Raw genomic sequence first — 17763 nt, 5'->3', positions numbered from 1 at the left:
TTCGTGTTGACTTGAAAATGTAGCCCTTACTCCAGTCTTACGAAGATTTTTCCTACACGGTGACCTTACACAGCAAGAAAAGTTTCCTCGTTCTTTTTTGCATTATTCTGCTGCTGTCAGCACTGATTCAGTGCCGACGCCTGTTTTTCGACGATGTTCAGCCTGCCGGGAGCAACGCAACAATTCTGAAGATACCAGGAGAGGGCTCGAAACGTCCAGTATTCTAAAATTTTGAAGAGAAATACAAATCTGAAGATTTTTTTACCAGAAGTAAGATCACTGCTCTTTATGTCCCAGCGAAGGTTTAATGAGGTAAATAAGGCAATCAAATATGATACTTCGAGATGATAGTTACGTGTTTAAAAACCTATGACAACTTACAAAGAATTCACACTTCAGAAACAAGGCAAAACAAATGGTTCACAGCACGTGTAAAAATCAGCAGTACGACTCCGTCGTACCAAGGAGCTAAATGTGGTTTGCTTCACAGCTCTACTTCTTCCTGCAGGCTTTCCCAACATTTGTCGCCTTGTTCTTTGTAGGCCTTGCCTAAATCCAGGCATGGTCTTTCGTTAGACGAAGTATGAGGATTACACCAAGATTCTTTCGTATAATTCGCTTACCTGAGCAGGCAACACAAAACCAGACATCAGCTGGCGAGTGGGATTTCGTTTCTGTACCTGCCCGCTCCAGCACACACTGTCGCTTTTCGACGACTACTGAGGACCTTGCATCATGCGGTGAGTGTTCCTATCCTGATGATTCAGACCTCTTCTCAGAAAAACAGGCCGGGAATCGCCTGTCTCCTGTACTCCGATAGCCGACGCACAGATTGTATTGTGCTACGCACGTGCCAGGCGCAGAGATAGTGTGTAATCGGCTGGTGATAGTAGCAGAAAAATGGACTCGCGCACATATACGACACACTTGCATGATGTCACATCACGGAATCTATCGAAAGCGACTGTGCATGTCACACCGATGGCTTACGTTCATCTCTCACGGCAACAGTGTTCTTGCAAATTCGGTAGGAAGGCAGTTTAAGTCCGTACATGATAAAAATCGCATTAAGGTACCATCGGTCTCTTCTTGCTGTTACTTTTAAGCTTTAGACAGCGCATTCAGCTGTGTGGACTGACCGTTCAATGTGTGCTCGCACGACTGGGTATTTGTAACAGCCGGCCACAGTGGCCGAGAGGTTATAGGCGCTTCAGTCCGGAACCGCGCGACTGCTACGTTCGCAGGTTCGAGTCCTGCTTCGGGCATGGATGTGTGTGATGTCCTTAACTTACTTAGGTTTAAGTAGTTCTAAGTTCTACGGGACTGATGACCTCCGATGTTAAGTCCCATAGTGCTCAGAGCCATTTGAACCATATTTGCAACTTTGAGCATTTGCCTTCAGTCAGAAGACATATGCAGCCGCCCTCCAGTCGGAGTGTATCTTGTGCAAGCCTTCATCTCTGCATAACTACTGCAACCAACATTCATTTGAAACTGCGTATTTTAGTCTATCCTGTACGTATTCAATACTTATTCCATCGACCTGTCGAATCTTCAGCATCCTATAGTACCACATTTCAAAAGCACACAAAAATGCACTGCCGGAAAAAAATTGGTACATCTGGAAAGGCGATCTCGATTTTGATTCGATGATGGCAAACGCCACCTGAAGGGTAGTAGGTGTGCTGATAATGGTTGTATCGTAACCAGCCAACAAACAGCGTAGTGGCATAGTTGCCAGAGCGCGGCCTCGTCTACCCTTTAACAGGGGATGCTCACAGCCAGAAGGCTGTGTCGTGCAAACGTATGAAGCAAGCAGTCAACCATGCCACGGAGACGCACTAGTTTTTCCTACAGCCAACTGTGGTATTCCGGGTGGCAGGATGGTTCTTTCGGAGAATTTCCGTACACATTGGCTTTCTGTTTGAGTCGCGCAACGATGTGGTCAGACGAAAATTCTCACGCCCGTAGATGAGAGGTTCTGGATGTCCAAGCAGCACGGACGTCCACCAGAATCGTATTTCACGGGCGGCAGTGACATATCGTACAGCCACCACAGATAAGAGGGCTTGTGGGCCAAGACGTGTTAACACAAACTGTTGCGAACTGGTTATTAGCAATTGGACTGCAGCCACGCACACCTCTAGCCCTTCTAACGCCACAGTACTGACATGCAATGCCCGACTGGTGCTGTCAGAGGATCGTTTGGAAGATGGATTGGTGTGACGTGGTCTTCAGCCATGAAAAATTCCGCCTGCATTCAATTGACGGTCATTTGTGCGTACGCTGTAGAGCTTGTGAGCGATGTCTCTACAGTGCAGTCGTCCAAGACACACTGGCTCCACCCTAGGACTTACGGCCTCGGGTGCCATAAACTCCAGCTCTTTCCTGATAGGTGTTTGTGGACGGGACGCTAACCAGAGCTCCGTACATGTAGAATGTTCGTAAAACCGTTCTACTGCCGTCCTTGCAAAAGAAAGGCGATGTCTTGTTCCATCAGGCTAATGCTTGTCCACACACTGCCAGTGAAACTACGTGCTCTGAAACATGCAGGAACTTCCCTGACCAGCACGCTCTCTGGACTTGTCTCCAACGGAGGTGGTGTGGGATATGATGGGACGAGAAACGACTCGTGCGATGCGCCAACCCAACAGCTCTTGCGGAACTACGTGAACAGGTTGAGCAGGCGTGGCATAGCGTACCCCAGGATGGTATTCGCCATCTGTGCGATCGACTGGATGCCAGAGTCAGCGCCTGCATTGCCGCCCGTGGGAGCTACGTCACGTACTAATACGGGTGTTTCAACATCGGTCGATACCAGGTACCACCAAACTGCTTTTTATGCTATTTATATGTAAATGTAATCATTTCGTGTACTCCATATACCCTGTTAGAACAATAACTCTAGAGTTGATTGGAAACCTATACAAAGGCTGTATTAATTTTTTTCCAGTAGTGTAGTTCGTTTTCTGTAATGCCTCTCGCTATTGGCAATCCGTACTGCTCGTCGTCATTTTGCAGCTCGAACAGCAAACTACTACACTTACTCGTTGCGTCATTTCCTAATCCTTTGGCATCGCCTAGTTTACTCTGATTACGCACCATTAACCTTGTTTTACTTTTGTTTCAGGACGCTATACACTCTGTTCAGTCGACCTTCCAAGTTTTGTCGTCTGACGTAATGACGATGTCATCGGTGAAAACCAACTAATATCTTCTTCACTCGTAACTCCCTTCCCAAATTTTTGTTGTTTCCTTTACTGCTTGCTCAACACACAGACTGAATAACGCCTGGGAAAGGCTACAGCCCAGTCTCACTCCCTTCTCAACTGCAGCTTCCCTTTACTGTCTCTGGCTAGACAGGTTTTCGATGAAGGTATAAACAACATTTCACTCCCTGTATTTTATCCCGGCTACTTGTATCCTGTCAGGCTTCTTGCGGAATCTGTGAAGTTATTCCCGACGAATGTGGGAATGCGTCCAGCGATTCCGTAAGCTCTGAGTGTCGTCCGAAAACCGAGCTGTCATCTGTGGACAGCCTGTCCCGACACATTAATGTCTCCATTACACCGAGGGCAGGGGATTCTGAATTACTTGTCATACGGAAGCAATGGTCGGAAACAGTTTATTACGAAAGAACTTTTACTTTGGAACGTCCTCGCAGATTAGAACTGTCAGAATGGGACTAACCCAGCACCTTCGCTACAGGCTCTCTCTGCCGTGTCTCCGTAATATCCTTTCTTCTAGGGCTGCAAGTTACGCGTGACAACTTCACGTTTGGAAGGTAAGAGATGAGGTGCTGGCGGAACTAAAGCTGGCAGGACAGGTCGTGAGTCTTACCCAAGTTAGACCAAAACTTGTGGAAGAACGAGAAAAATAATTATAAATGCAATAAGCAAATTCATCAGTATTGTGTGTTTGTGGTTCGAAAAATTTGTACGTTTACGTCAGGAGGCGTTCCATAGCAAGGAAATGCGGGTAGAAACTATTCCTGACACCAAACATTCAAATCGATAGTGGTCTTCCTTGCAGAAGGTCTACAGAGGGACATGAAGTTCGTTGCCAAACACTTGAATTCGTCATGAGCGGCGATTTACTCGAGCGCAAACGTTGTCTCCTCAACACTGAATATCCACAATGAACACTTTTCGCCTCGTAAACGCGATTTCTCGTGTTACCTCAATAGTGTGCTGACCCTTGCGTCCTGCACCTATCGTCATTGCGCGCTTGGAGTCTGAGCTGGCGAGGTGGTGCATAGCTGTATCACAGACTGCTCTGATATCCCACCTACACTCGCGCCATACTGTGCGACAAGCCGCAGCGTTCTGGAAAACTACGCGGCGGATGTGCAAATTGCACAACCTCTCCCACAACATTTGTTCACTCAAGTTTTTGTACGCATGATCTCCTGTTACTTCGACCTGACAAGCATTCGGTACCCTTTAGCACGGTTCAGATCGTCCTGAAAATGCACTGTCTTTCACAGCTCTGGCAGTGCCTTCGCGTGCTCCTTTCTGACCTTGGAACACAAGGTAGTAGCAACTAGGCAGCGTTAAGGAAACCAGCAGGTTTATGCATTGCGATCCTACGAATATGGAAGACAAACTTTGGAGGAAGTTCTACAAATTTTTTCTTAGTAATTTATTCTAGCAAGGGGACCTTACTGACTCGGAAATTCAGTTCAGGTTGAGACGTCGCAGGTTGTTAGTTAGCTTAAGGGTGTGCATCCACGTAAGTTGTAAAGCGTACTAGCCAGAAGTTTCCGAGAAAGGGCTCTGAAGTTCTACGCACAGCTCATATACCGGTCCATTTATACAAAATGGCTGCACCTCTGGCGGAAACTCTTGCCACTTGCGCCATACAGGTTCGATCCTACATTTCAGTAACCTTTTATTTTTGCTGTAAAAATTATAACTTTCAAATAAAGCCAATGACCTGAAATAAGTAATAGTAAGTAACATATATGAAAGAACTGTTACAGCTAATGAATAAAATGTGAAACAATATTATCTTTTGAAGATGTTTAATTTCAAGTGAATTTTAATGGACGTAAATTAAACCTTTAATTGCTATTGTTATTAACATCATCTTACAAAGTTGACATTACACACAGGAGACGAAAGCCATGGGATAGCTCCTAACGTCCTGTCGGACCCGCTTCTGCCCAGGATAGTGCAGCGACTCTATGTAGCATGGACTCAAGTAGTTAGAAGTCTCCTGCAGACATACTATGGCCGTGCATAATTGCAAGGTGTTGCCAGTGGAGGATTTTGTGCACGAACTGACTTCTCCATTACGTCCCATAAATGTTAGAGACCTGGCTGGCCGCATTACTCGCTCGAACTGTCCAGAACGTTTTTCAACCCTATCACGGACAACTGTGGCCCGGTGACAAAGCGCATTGTCATTCATAAAAATTCCATCGTCGCCTGGGATCATTAAGTTCACGGAAGGCTGCAAATGGTTTCAAAGTAGCCGAACATAAACATTTCCATTTAGTGATCGATTGAATTGGAGGATCCCGTCCATTCCATCTGAATACAGTCCACACCATTGTGGAGCCCCCACCAGCTCGCACAGTGCCTTGTTGACAACTTGGGTCCATGGCTTTGAGGTGTCTGCGCCACAATCGAACCCTACCATCAGCTCTTACGAACTGGATTCTGGACTCATGTGACCAGTCGTCAGAGGTCCTTTCGATATGGTTACGAGTCTAGGAAAGGCGTTGCAGGTGATCTGTTACAGCCCGCGTCACTTAGAACGGCGCTTCCGATGGAGGTGGAGCGATAGGGAAACGTTGAGGGGATGAGGTCCGCGCATGCAAAGCGGCAGAGACCGCCCGTGTTGCCGAAGTGTGTTGCTACGGACAGGAATCAGGTTCATTTGTCTTCGGTACGTCGTATTATACGTTCAAATCTATCAGTGAAAACCGACTTCGATCAGTCGTCTGCAGAAAAAAATCTTACTTCACATATTGGGTGTGATTGCTGCACAGCAATAGTCTGCGAGACGTCGAAACAGCTGACGCAGCTATGTGCAATTTTTCTCAAAACGATTATCTAGCGACAATATCAAAAATGGTTGCAATAATTGCTATTTATTGGTATTTGACTATATTATTTGTAAAAATGTAATTCATAATAAAATAAACTTCAAACTCTAACAGAAATCATTACATTTCTTAGACAACTGCTTGTACTCCATAATTTTTATATGTGCGTAATGCAAGTCTGAGTTTCACTGTAGTTCAATGTAAATGATTATGCGTAAAAAGCAATTATCGGCAGCAAGGACTAGTGCAAAGGACTATAGTATAAAAATTATCAGTGTCATTTTTTTCGGGTATCTTAAGTTTAAACTAATTCGTTCGACTTTACAGTGGGAGAACGTATTTATGATCCACTGAACAAGCAAACCACCATCTTCTGTAACTCGACAAAATGCTGGCCGAAAACCGATATCTCTATGGGTACCCCTCCTTTCATTTCAAGGCATTTACCAATTCGTGCCTTCAAAATGACAGGGTTTTATTTGTCGAAATATAGCAGGTTTTTACGAATTTATCCGGCATAATTCTCGGGAGAAGTTAGAGCATACAAAACGCTGGGAAACCTTAACTTCTCTTTGGGCAATGTGTTTAACGTAGTCTGAATACTTCATAGGCTACATATTCCTAAGCCATAAAACCTAGGAAGCCCTTGTGTACTACGTATGCAACTGATATGTTGACAAAAACATTTTTAAACCGTGAGTCTTTAAAACAAAAAAGGTTATTTCTTTACTTTGTTTCAAAGTCTACATCGTAATAGCGTCTGCTATCCGTGCCCATGTCCAAACCATGTGATTGTAAATTTAGGATGATGCATTCAAGGCTTTTATCCATCTTCACCTTCGTCTCTAAGTCTTATAGCTGAAACTTTTCAGCCACACAGGGCGAATGTTTTCTAAATGTTGCGTATCTTAACTGAGACGGAATTTGGGTACCAGCCAAGTGATGTGCGAAACTTACCAAGATCCACCCTCAGACTTGCCAGCACACCGACTCCTGTCGTTAATACGCCGGGAGAATTTCATTCGCGGTCGGCGTACGTCCCAGTCCCGGAAGCGGCGCTTTAACAGGGAAGGCAATGTGGGAGTGTATTTATTTTTCAGGAATGCCGCCATGATTTCCGCTTCTAATGCGGCATCAGCTCAAAAACTGCTCTTTCGAACTGAAGCCCCACATTTACTTTAAAATCAAAATTTTACTAGTAAGATTTTTCATGTTTAATACAATTACGCTGTACGACTGAGTGTAGTGACATGATTACTGGTGCGCCTGTTTCAAGATGTGAATTTAAGGAGCGAACTTCCGTCACCGTAACGTGTACCCTAGAGACGCAGATGATCAGTTTATCGGATCTACGCATGAGTGAGATACAAGTTCAGTGGCTAGTGATAGCACGTGCATTCACCAGTCAAGGTTAGCACTTCACTTTGAGCGTATCTCCGATAGTATTGTCTGAGTCCAGAGAAAAAACCAAAGAAATCTCTGATAGTAGATGCAGCCACTTGTGACTTTTTTTGTGGTTTTTTAGGGCGCAAAACTTCTATGGTCATTAGCGCCCAGCCCGTGACGTAGAAAACACGAAAAAAACGAAATTTAAAATCAGCAGCAATGGGAACAATGTCATAAAATTTGAGAAACTAAAGGCAGAAGGAATGCTTAAAAATCCACTAGAGAAAGGGGTTGGTTGTCACCCAAAAAAAAGGCTTCAAATGACTGACGTCATTTCACTGTCACTAATAAACTGTAGAACGCGGTCAGCTGAGCGCGTGTCATCTGCTAAAATCGACGACAGATCAGGCGATAGCTGTAGACGGGAGCGTAACTGATTAAAATAGGGGCATTCAATTAAAAGGTGTCTGACCGTCCACGGCTGAGAGCAGTGGGGACAGAGTGGGGGAGGATCACCGCTTAAAAGATGTCGATGACTAAAAAGACAGTGTCCTATCCGGAGTCTAGCTAAAATTACCTCCTCCCGACGACGCGATCGGGAGGAAGAGGTCCATGCGCAAGGAAGGGCTTTCACTTCCCGCAATTTATTATGGGGAAGTGTTGACCAATGCGCATGCCATAAATGAGCAACTTGGCGACATAAACCGCTCCGTAGATCGGTAAACGGAAGAGACTGAATAGCTGGCCGAGGAAGAGAGACTGCAGCCTTGGCCGCTATATCGGCCGCCTCATTTCCACAGATACCAGCGTGTCCTGGGAGCCAGAGGAACGCCACTAAGACGCCCCCCAGGTGGAGCAAGCGCAGACAGTCCTGAATCCGGTGGACCAGAGGGTGCACAGGGTAAAGAGCTTTGAGACTTAGGAGAGAGCTGAGAGAATCTGAGCAGATTACGTACTGTATCCGCTGATGGCGGCGGATGTAGTGGACAGCCTGGAGAATAGCGTAAAGCTCCGCAGTATAAACCGAACACTGGTCGGGAAGCCGAAAGTGATTTGGGGTGTCGCCAACAATATAGGCACTCCCTACACCTAACGATGTTTTCGAGCCATCGGTGTAAATAAGTGTGGCTTCCGTCATTTGTGCACATAGAGCAGCAAATGCCCGACGGTAAACAAGTGTAGGGGTACCATCCTTGGGAAATTGACATAGGTCTCTGAGCAAGTCGATCCGGGGACGGAGCCAAGGCGGTGCTGTACCCCAAGTTGTCAAGAAGGTTTTAGGAAAGCGGAAGGAAAGAGAATGGAGCAGTTGACGGAAGCGGACTCCCGGGGGTAGTAGGGAGGAGGAGCGGCCTGCATACCCGACATCAAGGGAGGCGTCGAAAAAAAGGTCATGGGCTGGATTAGCAGGCATGGAAGACAAATGGCTAGCATAACGACTCAGAAGGACTGCCCGCCGATTGGATAGCGGAGGTTCAGCAGTCTCAGCATAAAGGCTTTCCACAGGGCTGGTGTAAAAAGCTCCAGACACTAAACGTAATCCACGGTGGTGGATAGAGTCGAGACGCCGAAGAATAGACGGCCGAGCAGAGGAGTAGACTATGCTTCCATAGTCCAATTTCGAGCGCACTAAGGCGCGATAGAGGCGGAGAAGGACCACTCGGTCCGCTCCCCAAGAGGTGCCATTCAGGACACGGAGGGTGTTAAGGGAACGCAGACAGCGAGCCGAAAGATAGGAAACGTGGGAGGACCAGCACAGTTTTCTGTCAAACATAAGACCCAAGAATTTAGCGACGTCGGAAAACGGAAGGTTGACAGGACCTAGATGTAAGGAGGGCGGAAGAAACTCCTTACGTCGCCAAAAATTAACACAAACGGTCTTACTGGGTGAGAAACGGAAGCCGGTTTCGATGCTCCACAAGTGGAGGCGATCGAGACATCCTTGAAGACGTCTTTCAAGAAGACTGGTCCGTTGAGAGCTGTAGTAGATCGCAAAATCGTCCACAAAGAGGGAGCCCGAGACATCAGGAAGGAGACAATCCATAATTGGATTAATGGCAATGGCAAACAGTACAACACTCAGCACGGAGCCCTGGGGTACCCCGTTTTCTTGGGAGAAAATACTAGGATAGAGTAGTGTTCACCCGCACCCTAAATGTGCGCTCTGCCATAAATTCGCGAAGAAAAAGGAGCAGCCGGCCTCGAAAGCCCCAAGAGAACAGTGTGCGGAGGATGCCTGTCCTCCAACAGGTATCGTATGCTCTCTCCAGATCAAAAAATATTGCTACCGTTTGGCGTTTCCGGAGGAAATTGTTCATGATATAAGTGGAGAGAGCAACAAGATGGTCAACGGCAGAACGATGTTGTCGGAATCCGCATTGGGCTGGTGTTAAAAGACTGCGGGATTCCAGCCACCAAGCTAAACGGTAATTCACCATACGCTCCAAAACCTTACAGACACTACTCGTGAGAGAAATGGGGCGATAGCTAGAGGGGAGATGTTTGTCCTTTCCAGGTTTCGGAACGGGAACGACAATAGCTTCCCGCCATCGCCTGGGAAAGGTACTGTCGGTCCAAATTCGATTATAAAGGCGAAGGAGGTAGCGCAGGCTATGGGTTGATAAATGCAGCAACATTTGGACGTGGATACCATCCGGTCCTGGGGCGGAGGAGCGAGAAGAAGAGAGTGCATGTTGGAGTTCGCGCATGGAGAAAACAGTATTGTAGCTTTCGCGATTTTGAGAGGAGAAAGCAAGATGTCGCACTTCCGCTGCACGTTTCTTTGGGAGAAACGCTGGCGGGTAATTTGAAGAGCTCGAAATCTCAGCAAAGTGCTGACCCAATGAGTTAGAAATTGCGACGGGGTCCACTAAGGTATCATGCGCGACAGTGAGCCCAGAGACCGGGGAGAAACTAGGCGCGCCTGAGAACCGTCGAAGCCGACTCCAAACTTCCGAGGAGGGAGTGAAGGTGTTAAAGGAGCTAATAAAGAATTGCCAGCTTGCCTTCTTGCTATCGCGGATGACGCGACGGCATCGCGCACGGAGCTGCTTATATCGGATACAGTTGGCCAAAGTTGGATGGTGACGGAAAATGCGAAGAGCACGTCGCCGCTCACGTATTGCGTCACGGCATGCCTCGTTCCACCAAGGAACTGGGGGGCGCCGGGGCAATTCGGAGGTGCGTGGTATTGAACGTTCCGCAGCTGTGAGAATAACGTCGGTAAAATGTGTGACCTCATCGTCGACGCTGGGAAAGCGACGGTCATCGAATGTCGCTAGAGACGAAAAAAGTGTCCAATCGGCTTGGGCAAACTTCCAGCGTCGCGAGCGCATAAATGGCAGTTGAGGCTGCAGTCGAAGGACACATGGAAAGTGGTCACTCGAGTGTGTATCATCAAGGGCGAACCATTCGAAGCGCCGGGCTAGCGGAACAGTACCGACCGCAAGGTCCAAACGAGATAAATTTGCCGTGGAGGCAGACAAAAATGTGGGGACCCCAGTGTTGAGGCAGACTAGATCCGCTTGGTGGAAGACGTCTAGCAATAGTGAGCCACGTGGACAAGGATGTGGAGATCCCCAAAGCGGGTGGTGGGCATTGAAGTCCCCAACCAGCAAATAGGGGGGTGGAAGCTGATCAAGAAGATGAAGGAGATCAGCTCGTGCCAGTGGTGTAGACGATGGAATGTATACCGTACATAGAGAGAACGTGTATCCAGAAAGGGAAAGACGGACGGCGACAGCTTGGAAGGAACTGTTTAAGGGGATTGGGTGATAATGGAGAGTATCATGGAGCAGAATCATGAGTCCTCCATGGGCTGGAGTGCCTTCAACAGAGGGGAGGTCATATCGGACGGACTGAAAATGAGGGAGAACAAAGCGGTCATGGGGACGCAGCTTTGTTTCCTGAAGACAGAAGATGACCGGCGAGTAGGATCGTAAGAGGATCGACAATTCATCCCGATTGGCGCGAATGCCGCGGATATTCCAGTGGAGAATGGACATAGGGTGAACAGAAAATGGAGAAACGTGACCAAGGGTGCTGTCAACTCAACGACTGCTCAGAGCTTGCGACCGACAGCATGGAATGGCATTCAGTCGAAGGCAGAAGATCCTGATCCATAGGTTGGTCAGGAGCAGCTCCTGCCACCAACGATCGGCCAGTTGACCGGCCACCAGCAGTGCGCCTCGGCGACACGGAAGATGGCCGAGGGCGATTTCCGCCAGGTGGTGCTGTAGTTGGGACACGCCTTGGCGGAGAAGGAGAGGAACTGTGTTTCTTCGTAACCTTCTTGGAGGTATGATGTTTAGATGAAGGAGGAACCGATGGTTGTGAAGTTGCAGTACGTAAAAACTCTTCACGAGAATGCTCTTTTTTCGAAGACTTGGCGTCTGACTTTTGGGCTCGAGATTTAGCAGAACCCGACGAAGGGTGAGCCATAGAGTGGGCAGGCGAAAGTGGTGAGGTTGAACGGGCGATCTTTGCGCTGGCCGATCTGACGACCGTGGTACTAAACGTGAGGTCGCAAGTCTGCGTGGCCGCCTCCTTTGTTGGCCGAGGAGAAGCAAGGACAGTGCTGTATTTTCCTTTCTGAGGCACGGTGGGCTGTCGACTGGCGAGTAACTTTCGAGCAGCAAAGGTCGACACCTTTTCCTTCACTCTTATTTCCTGGATGAGCTTTTCATCCTTAAAAACGGGGCAATCTCGAGAGGAAGCAGCGTGGTCACCCATACAGTTGATGCAGTGAGGGGATGGAGGTGGACAAGCACCCTCATGGGCATCCTTGCCACACGTAACACATTTGGCCGGATTGGAACAGGACTGGCTGGTGTGATTGAACCGCTGACAACGATAGCAACGCGTAGGGTTTGGGACATAAGGGCGAACGGAAATTATCTCATAGCCTGCTTTGATTTTTGATGGGAGTTGAACTTTGTCAAATGTCAAGAAGACAGTGCGGGTTGGAATGATGTTCGAGTCAACCCTTTTCATAACCCGATGAACAGCGGTGACGCCCTGGTCAGACAGGTAGTGCTGAATTTCTTCGTCAGACAATCCATCGAGGGAGCGTGTATAAACGACTCCACGCGAGGAATTTAAGGTACGGTGCGGTTCCACCCGGACAGGGAAGGTGTGGAGCAGAGAAGTACGCAGCAATTTTTGAGCCTGGAGGGCACTGTGTGTTTCTAACAACAGGGTACCATTCCGTAATCTGGAACAAGACTTTACAGGACCCGCAATTGCGTCGACACCTTTCTGAATAATGAAAGGGTTGACCGTGGAAAAGTCGTGACCTTCGTCAGACCGAGAAACAACAAGGAACTGTGGCAACGATGGAAGACCTGACTGTGGCTGAGACTCAGTGAACTTACGTTTGTGAGCAGACATAGTGGAAGGTGAGGAAACCATTGCGGAAGAATCCCCCATGATTACCGGCGTCTCCGATGGCGCGCTCCTCCCTTGTGGGGGCCCTCACCGAGGGCACACCCGCCTTAGGTGATTGTTCACACCTCAGGTCACACCTCCCGATAAACGGACGGAGGGACCAATCGGCACTTTCGGAAGGTATCAGCTCGGGTAATCACCCCTCCCTGGGCCTGGCCTTTACCAGGGGGTACGTACGTGTCCTACCTGTCTACCCGGGGCGGGGAATTACGCGTTACCCCGTCACCGGCTACGCATGGAAGTGCGTGGGTCGGCCTTCAGACACGCACAGGGAGGAAGAAAGAGAAAGGGAAAGGAAAGAAGAGGGGGTCTCAAACGCCGCAGCGGAGAAAAGGGTAAAGAGAAGAGGTAAGGAAAGGAGAAGGACAAAGGAAGGAAGAAGACATACAAGCAAGGCAGAAGAAGAATGCGGTACATTTACAAGCGTCCGTCTCCGGACGTAGGCGCAAACCATACTCCCAGAGGGGGAGAAAGTGAAGGAAAGAGCCAGAGGTGAGGGGGGGGGGGTGAAGACAGGGGATGGGGAAGGATGCGGAAGGGGAAGGTATGCAGCCCGGAAAGGAAGGAAGGCCACATTAGCTCGGGGCCCCGTGCTCGCTACGCACGTATCCACAAAAGAGTTGTGGATCCCCTGGGGGGGCCACTTGTGACTGCAAGTGGTTGCAGAATTTAGTAGCCAAGTGGAGCAAGCGTCTCACTTCCTAATACGTGCCGACTCCTCCATAAAGCTGTGCACCAAATATAATGAAGTTTCACACGTCGCTGATGTGTGTGCGTAAACCCTCAGTACCGTGCGTCTGTAAATTCGAATCGTACCGAAGGGACGCTAATCATTTGTGTGTATTTTTCTGTTTAGTTTGTCCTTAAGTTAGTCGATTTTAATGCTATTTGTTTTATAATGGCCAGCTCTTTTTTGGAATCAGTGTTCAGTCTGTTTAAAATGTATCCCACTGCAGCCTGTTTCTGATTCTGCAAGTGGTTTGAGTTTGCATTTAAGATAGTGTCACTCCCTGTGGATTTTCTGTGTGTGTCAAATGCGTGTTTGCGATTGTCTTATTATGGCCATGTCCAGAAAGTTTAATGTATTTTCTTGTTTTTCTTCTATTGTGAACTTTATTTGTGTGTACAGTATTTATATCTGTGTAGTTGGTGTATTCTATTATTTAGATTCGTTTATCATGCATATTACGTCACCCATGTACCTGTACCACAATATGCAACTTTTTTGTTATGAGTCAAATATTAATTTTTCTACGTGACTCATGAAAATGTTGGCTGATAGTCCTGAAATAGATGAACCCATGGGTAAACGTCCTGCCTGTGTGTAGTATTCTTGACAGAACTCTAGTTTTGTTGCTATTAACTGTAACCATTTTATTGTTTCGTTTGTGTTTTTATGAGGTTGCTGCATTTTCAGGTTTTCTTAATTATTTTTATGGTTTCGTTAATGGGGATGCAACTGTACATATTTTCTACATCAAAGGAGAGCAGTGTTGCTTGCCAGGGATTTTGATGTCTTGTGTGTTCTAGTAACAGTTATTTTTTATTTTTCTAAAATTTTTAAGTTTATAGCACTGGGTGAGCTGTGATGCCATTTGTTTTCCTCGTAGGTATGTGGGGAGCTGCTCTAGAATTTACTATGCACAGACTGGAAAATTTTCTTTACTGACTTTTGCTCAACGTGTAGTGGGAGACACTAATTTTCTGTACAAGTCAGTCTCTGTAAAGGTATACTGTTTTTAATGTTTTTAAGATGTTAGGACTGTTAGTTGTGTTAGGTTTTAGGTTCATGTTTGCGCAGATGAGCTGTTCTGTTTTTCCTACGTATTCTTTTTGTTTTCATGAGGGGAACACTATTTCCTTTTGCGAGATAGTTTTCTGCTTGCAGTTTTTCTTTAACTTTTTAAGTTTTGTTTCATCGCTTATTTTTGAATTTGTTTTCTTTAATGTGTTGCTCTGTTTTAATTTATTCTTTTATTAATTCCCCAGCTAGTCCCGTATATTACTTTTTTCCCGCCTGTAGTGAATATATTCTGATTCTGCAATGAGATGATTTATTCCTTGTTCATTTGCTGCCAAATCAACATTGTGTTTTAGACCTTTTTCTAAGAGGTGCTGTTCGTTTTCATTTAGTGTTGCAACTGTAAGATCGGTCACTCTTCGACAGAAATTGTGGTTGTGAATTTGTTTGTTATAGGGTTGTGTGTGGTGCGATTTGAGATTTGTAATTTTCTTATGCTTTAGCGCATTTTGTTTATTACTTGTGGAGTATTCGACTTTTTTCATGATGGAACCGATAATAGCACTATTCAGTAATTTTTGTGCTTTCTGAAGGAGAAATTCGTGTCATTCTTGGTGTAGTGTGTGTTCTTCATATGTAATAACTTAATTTCATGATTCAGCCACTCATTTTTGGTACCCTGTGTGGCGATTTTTGCTGCTTTCGAACCGTTTATGATCTTTACATTTATGTACTTTGGCATAATATCCTTACGTTTTTCCTCATCATTAAATCTGATCGTTTCAACAGTTTCACACAGATTATAATTAGTAACCAAACTGGCAATACAGGGCAACTGGGAATGCTTGATATGGCCTCAAATTCTTCATTTGTGTGGCCATATTATCCTTAATTGCTTTACGATTCCTGGGAGTATTTTGTTCCATTGTTACAACAAGAAAATGCTTGTTTTTCTCACAGGACATTTCGTTTTGCTGAGGTAAGGCATCAGTGGCCTGTAATTTAAGATATTTACAATTGGATTTGTTTTTATGAGAAACGTTTACACATGGGTTCACATGTTTGAGAAAAAATATGTCCAAAGTGTTCAGGATTCATACAGAAAAATTAAACGGTAACAAAGGAAAGCTATATCATCTACTAGCACAGGTACATGAATGATTTAATTTTTTAGGTTTATCTACGATGCATATTACAACAACTATACGAAGACAAATATACCATACACAAAACAAAATTCACAATATAAGAGGGAAAAAAGAACTTTACACACACACACACACACACACACACACACACACACACACACACACACACACACACACACACACACACACACACACACACACACACACACAAAAAAAAAAAAAAAAAAAAAATTGCAAAATTATGTGACGTTTCTGTGTAAGATTTTGTTGACGGACGAAGTACCGTTTAGAAGCCATACGCATGCCCTACTGACCAGTTTAAAATCCATGCAGGCTGAGAGAAATGGATAAAAACTATCTTTGTCAACGTGTGGTGCGGAGTTTTCGAGATTTGCGCCATTTTTCTTAAACAGCCCTCACAGTTATTTGAAGACTTCCCACTGGAGGCGATCCATGTGGAACCAACATGACGAATCTCTGGAACAGAACATTTGCCTATCGCTGGATCGGTCACACTGGAAACAAAATGGCCTGCGTGATCACGATATCTTAGGAGATTTAGCTATAGGGAAAACAAGAGGTCTACAAGGAAACACCGATGACGTCGAAGATATGGAAACTCGTGGAACAGGTTTATTGCTTTTGTTAAGTCCGGATGTAACTACGTCCATGGTCTGTCCGAAAATTGCTTTATTGTGTCCGCCAAAGATAAAAAAGAGAACTTAACACTGTAGTAATATTAATAATAGTAGTAGTAAATTAACGAACCGTAACTGAGTTACGTGTTCACATGCATTTGTTACGACATGGCAGAAATTTGTGAAATCTTTGGATTATGGCGCTGCTATCTACATTTACATAGTTACTCTGCAATCCACAGTGAAATAAATGGCAGAGGGTTCATCGCACCACCTTAAAGCTATTCCTCTACCCCTCCATACTAATAGTGCGCGTAAGAAACGGACACTATTGCCAAACCCATTCACGTATCATATCCGTGGCGCTTTCCCCCTAATTTTGCGATATTACAAAAAGGTTACCCATCTTTGAACTTTTTCGAAATCCTCCGCCGATCCTACCAGCGGATCCCATGCCGTATCAGAATCCTCCAGAAAAGGACGTACGAGCGTAGTGTAGCCAATTTAGTAAACCTGGTGTATATTCTCAGTGTTCTGCCAATAAATCTTAAGCCTTGGATTTGTTTTACCCACAACATTATGTGATAGTTCCAATTTCAGCTATTCGTAATGATGATCCTGAAGTATCTAATTGAATGTACAGTCTTTAGATTTGTTTGATTTATCATGTAACTGAAATTCAGAGGATTCCTTTTCGTACTCATGTGGACAACTTCACACTTTTCATTATTTACAGTCAGTTGCAACTTTTCACGCCATACACAACTTACCTAAATCGTTTTGTAATTTGTTTTGATCTCATGACTATAAGATGGTAAATAACATCACGTGCAACTAATCTGAAAGTCTGTCTCCTAAATCGTTTACAAGTGTGTGGATCAGAACAACAGAGGGCCTATAACACTTCCTTGGGCAACAGCAGATGCTACTTCTGTTTACGTTAGTCCATAGGCACGCAATTTCATTAGAAGTCGCTTGTGAGGAAGGTGTTGAAAGCCTAATGAAAATCTAAAAATTTGTCATCAATTCTACATCCCCTGTCAATAGCATTCATCATTTCGTGATGAGTTTGTTGTGTTTCACAAGAACGCTATTTCCTGAATCCGTGTTGGCTGTTAGTCAATAGTCAAACTCGCACTGCAATCGACGTTAGTGATATGGGTCTCTAATTTAGGGCATTACTCCTATTTCCTTTCTTGGGTATTGGTGTGACTTGTGAAACTTTCTAGTCTTCGAGAACGGATCTTTCAACGCGCGATCAGTTTTATGAGATTGCTAAATAAGGAGCTATTTCATCAGCATACTCCGAGGAAGCTGACTGGTTTTACAGTCAGCACCGGAGACTGTGCCTTT

At 45.7% G+C, this 17763-nt stretch overlaps 2 protein-coding genes across 2 annotated transcripts in view; one reads left to right on the top strand and one right to left on the bottom strand.

The window, feature by feature from the left end:
* Positions 1–17763, bottom strand: part of LOC124775010 (probable multidrug resistance-associated protein lethal(2)03659) — a 289731-nt gene that overhangs the window by 200488 nt on the left and 71480 nt on the right. The gene's annotated exons all lie outside the window — the stretch shown is intronic.
* The window catches only part of LOC124775281, a 38969-nt gene continuing 21941 nt past the window's right edge, over positions 736–17763 (top strand). The window contains exon 1 of the mRNA XM_047250118.1: positions 736–740. Coding sequence (XP_047106074.1) covers positions 736–740 — 5 coding nt within the window. The remainder of the gene's footprint in view (positions 741–17763) is intronic.

The sequence above is a fragment of the Schistocerca piceifrons genome, chromosome 2 (assembly GCF_021461385.2).
Source record: "Schistocerca piceifrons isolate TAMUIC-IGC-003096 chromosome 2, iqSchPice1.1, whole genome shotgun sequence".
Lineage (NCBI taxonomy): Eukaryota > Metazoa > Arthropoda > Insecta > Orthoptera > Acrididae > Schistocerca > Schistocerca piceifrons.
This window is presented reverse-complemented; position numbering and strand designations above follow the sequence as displayed.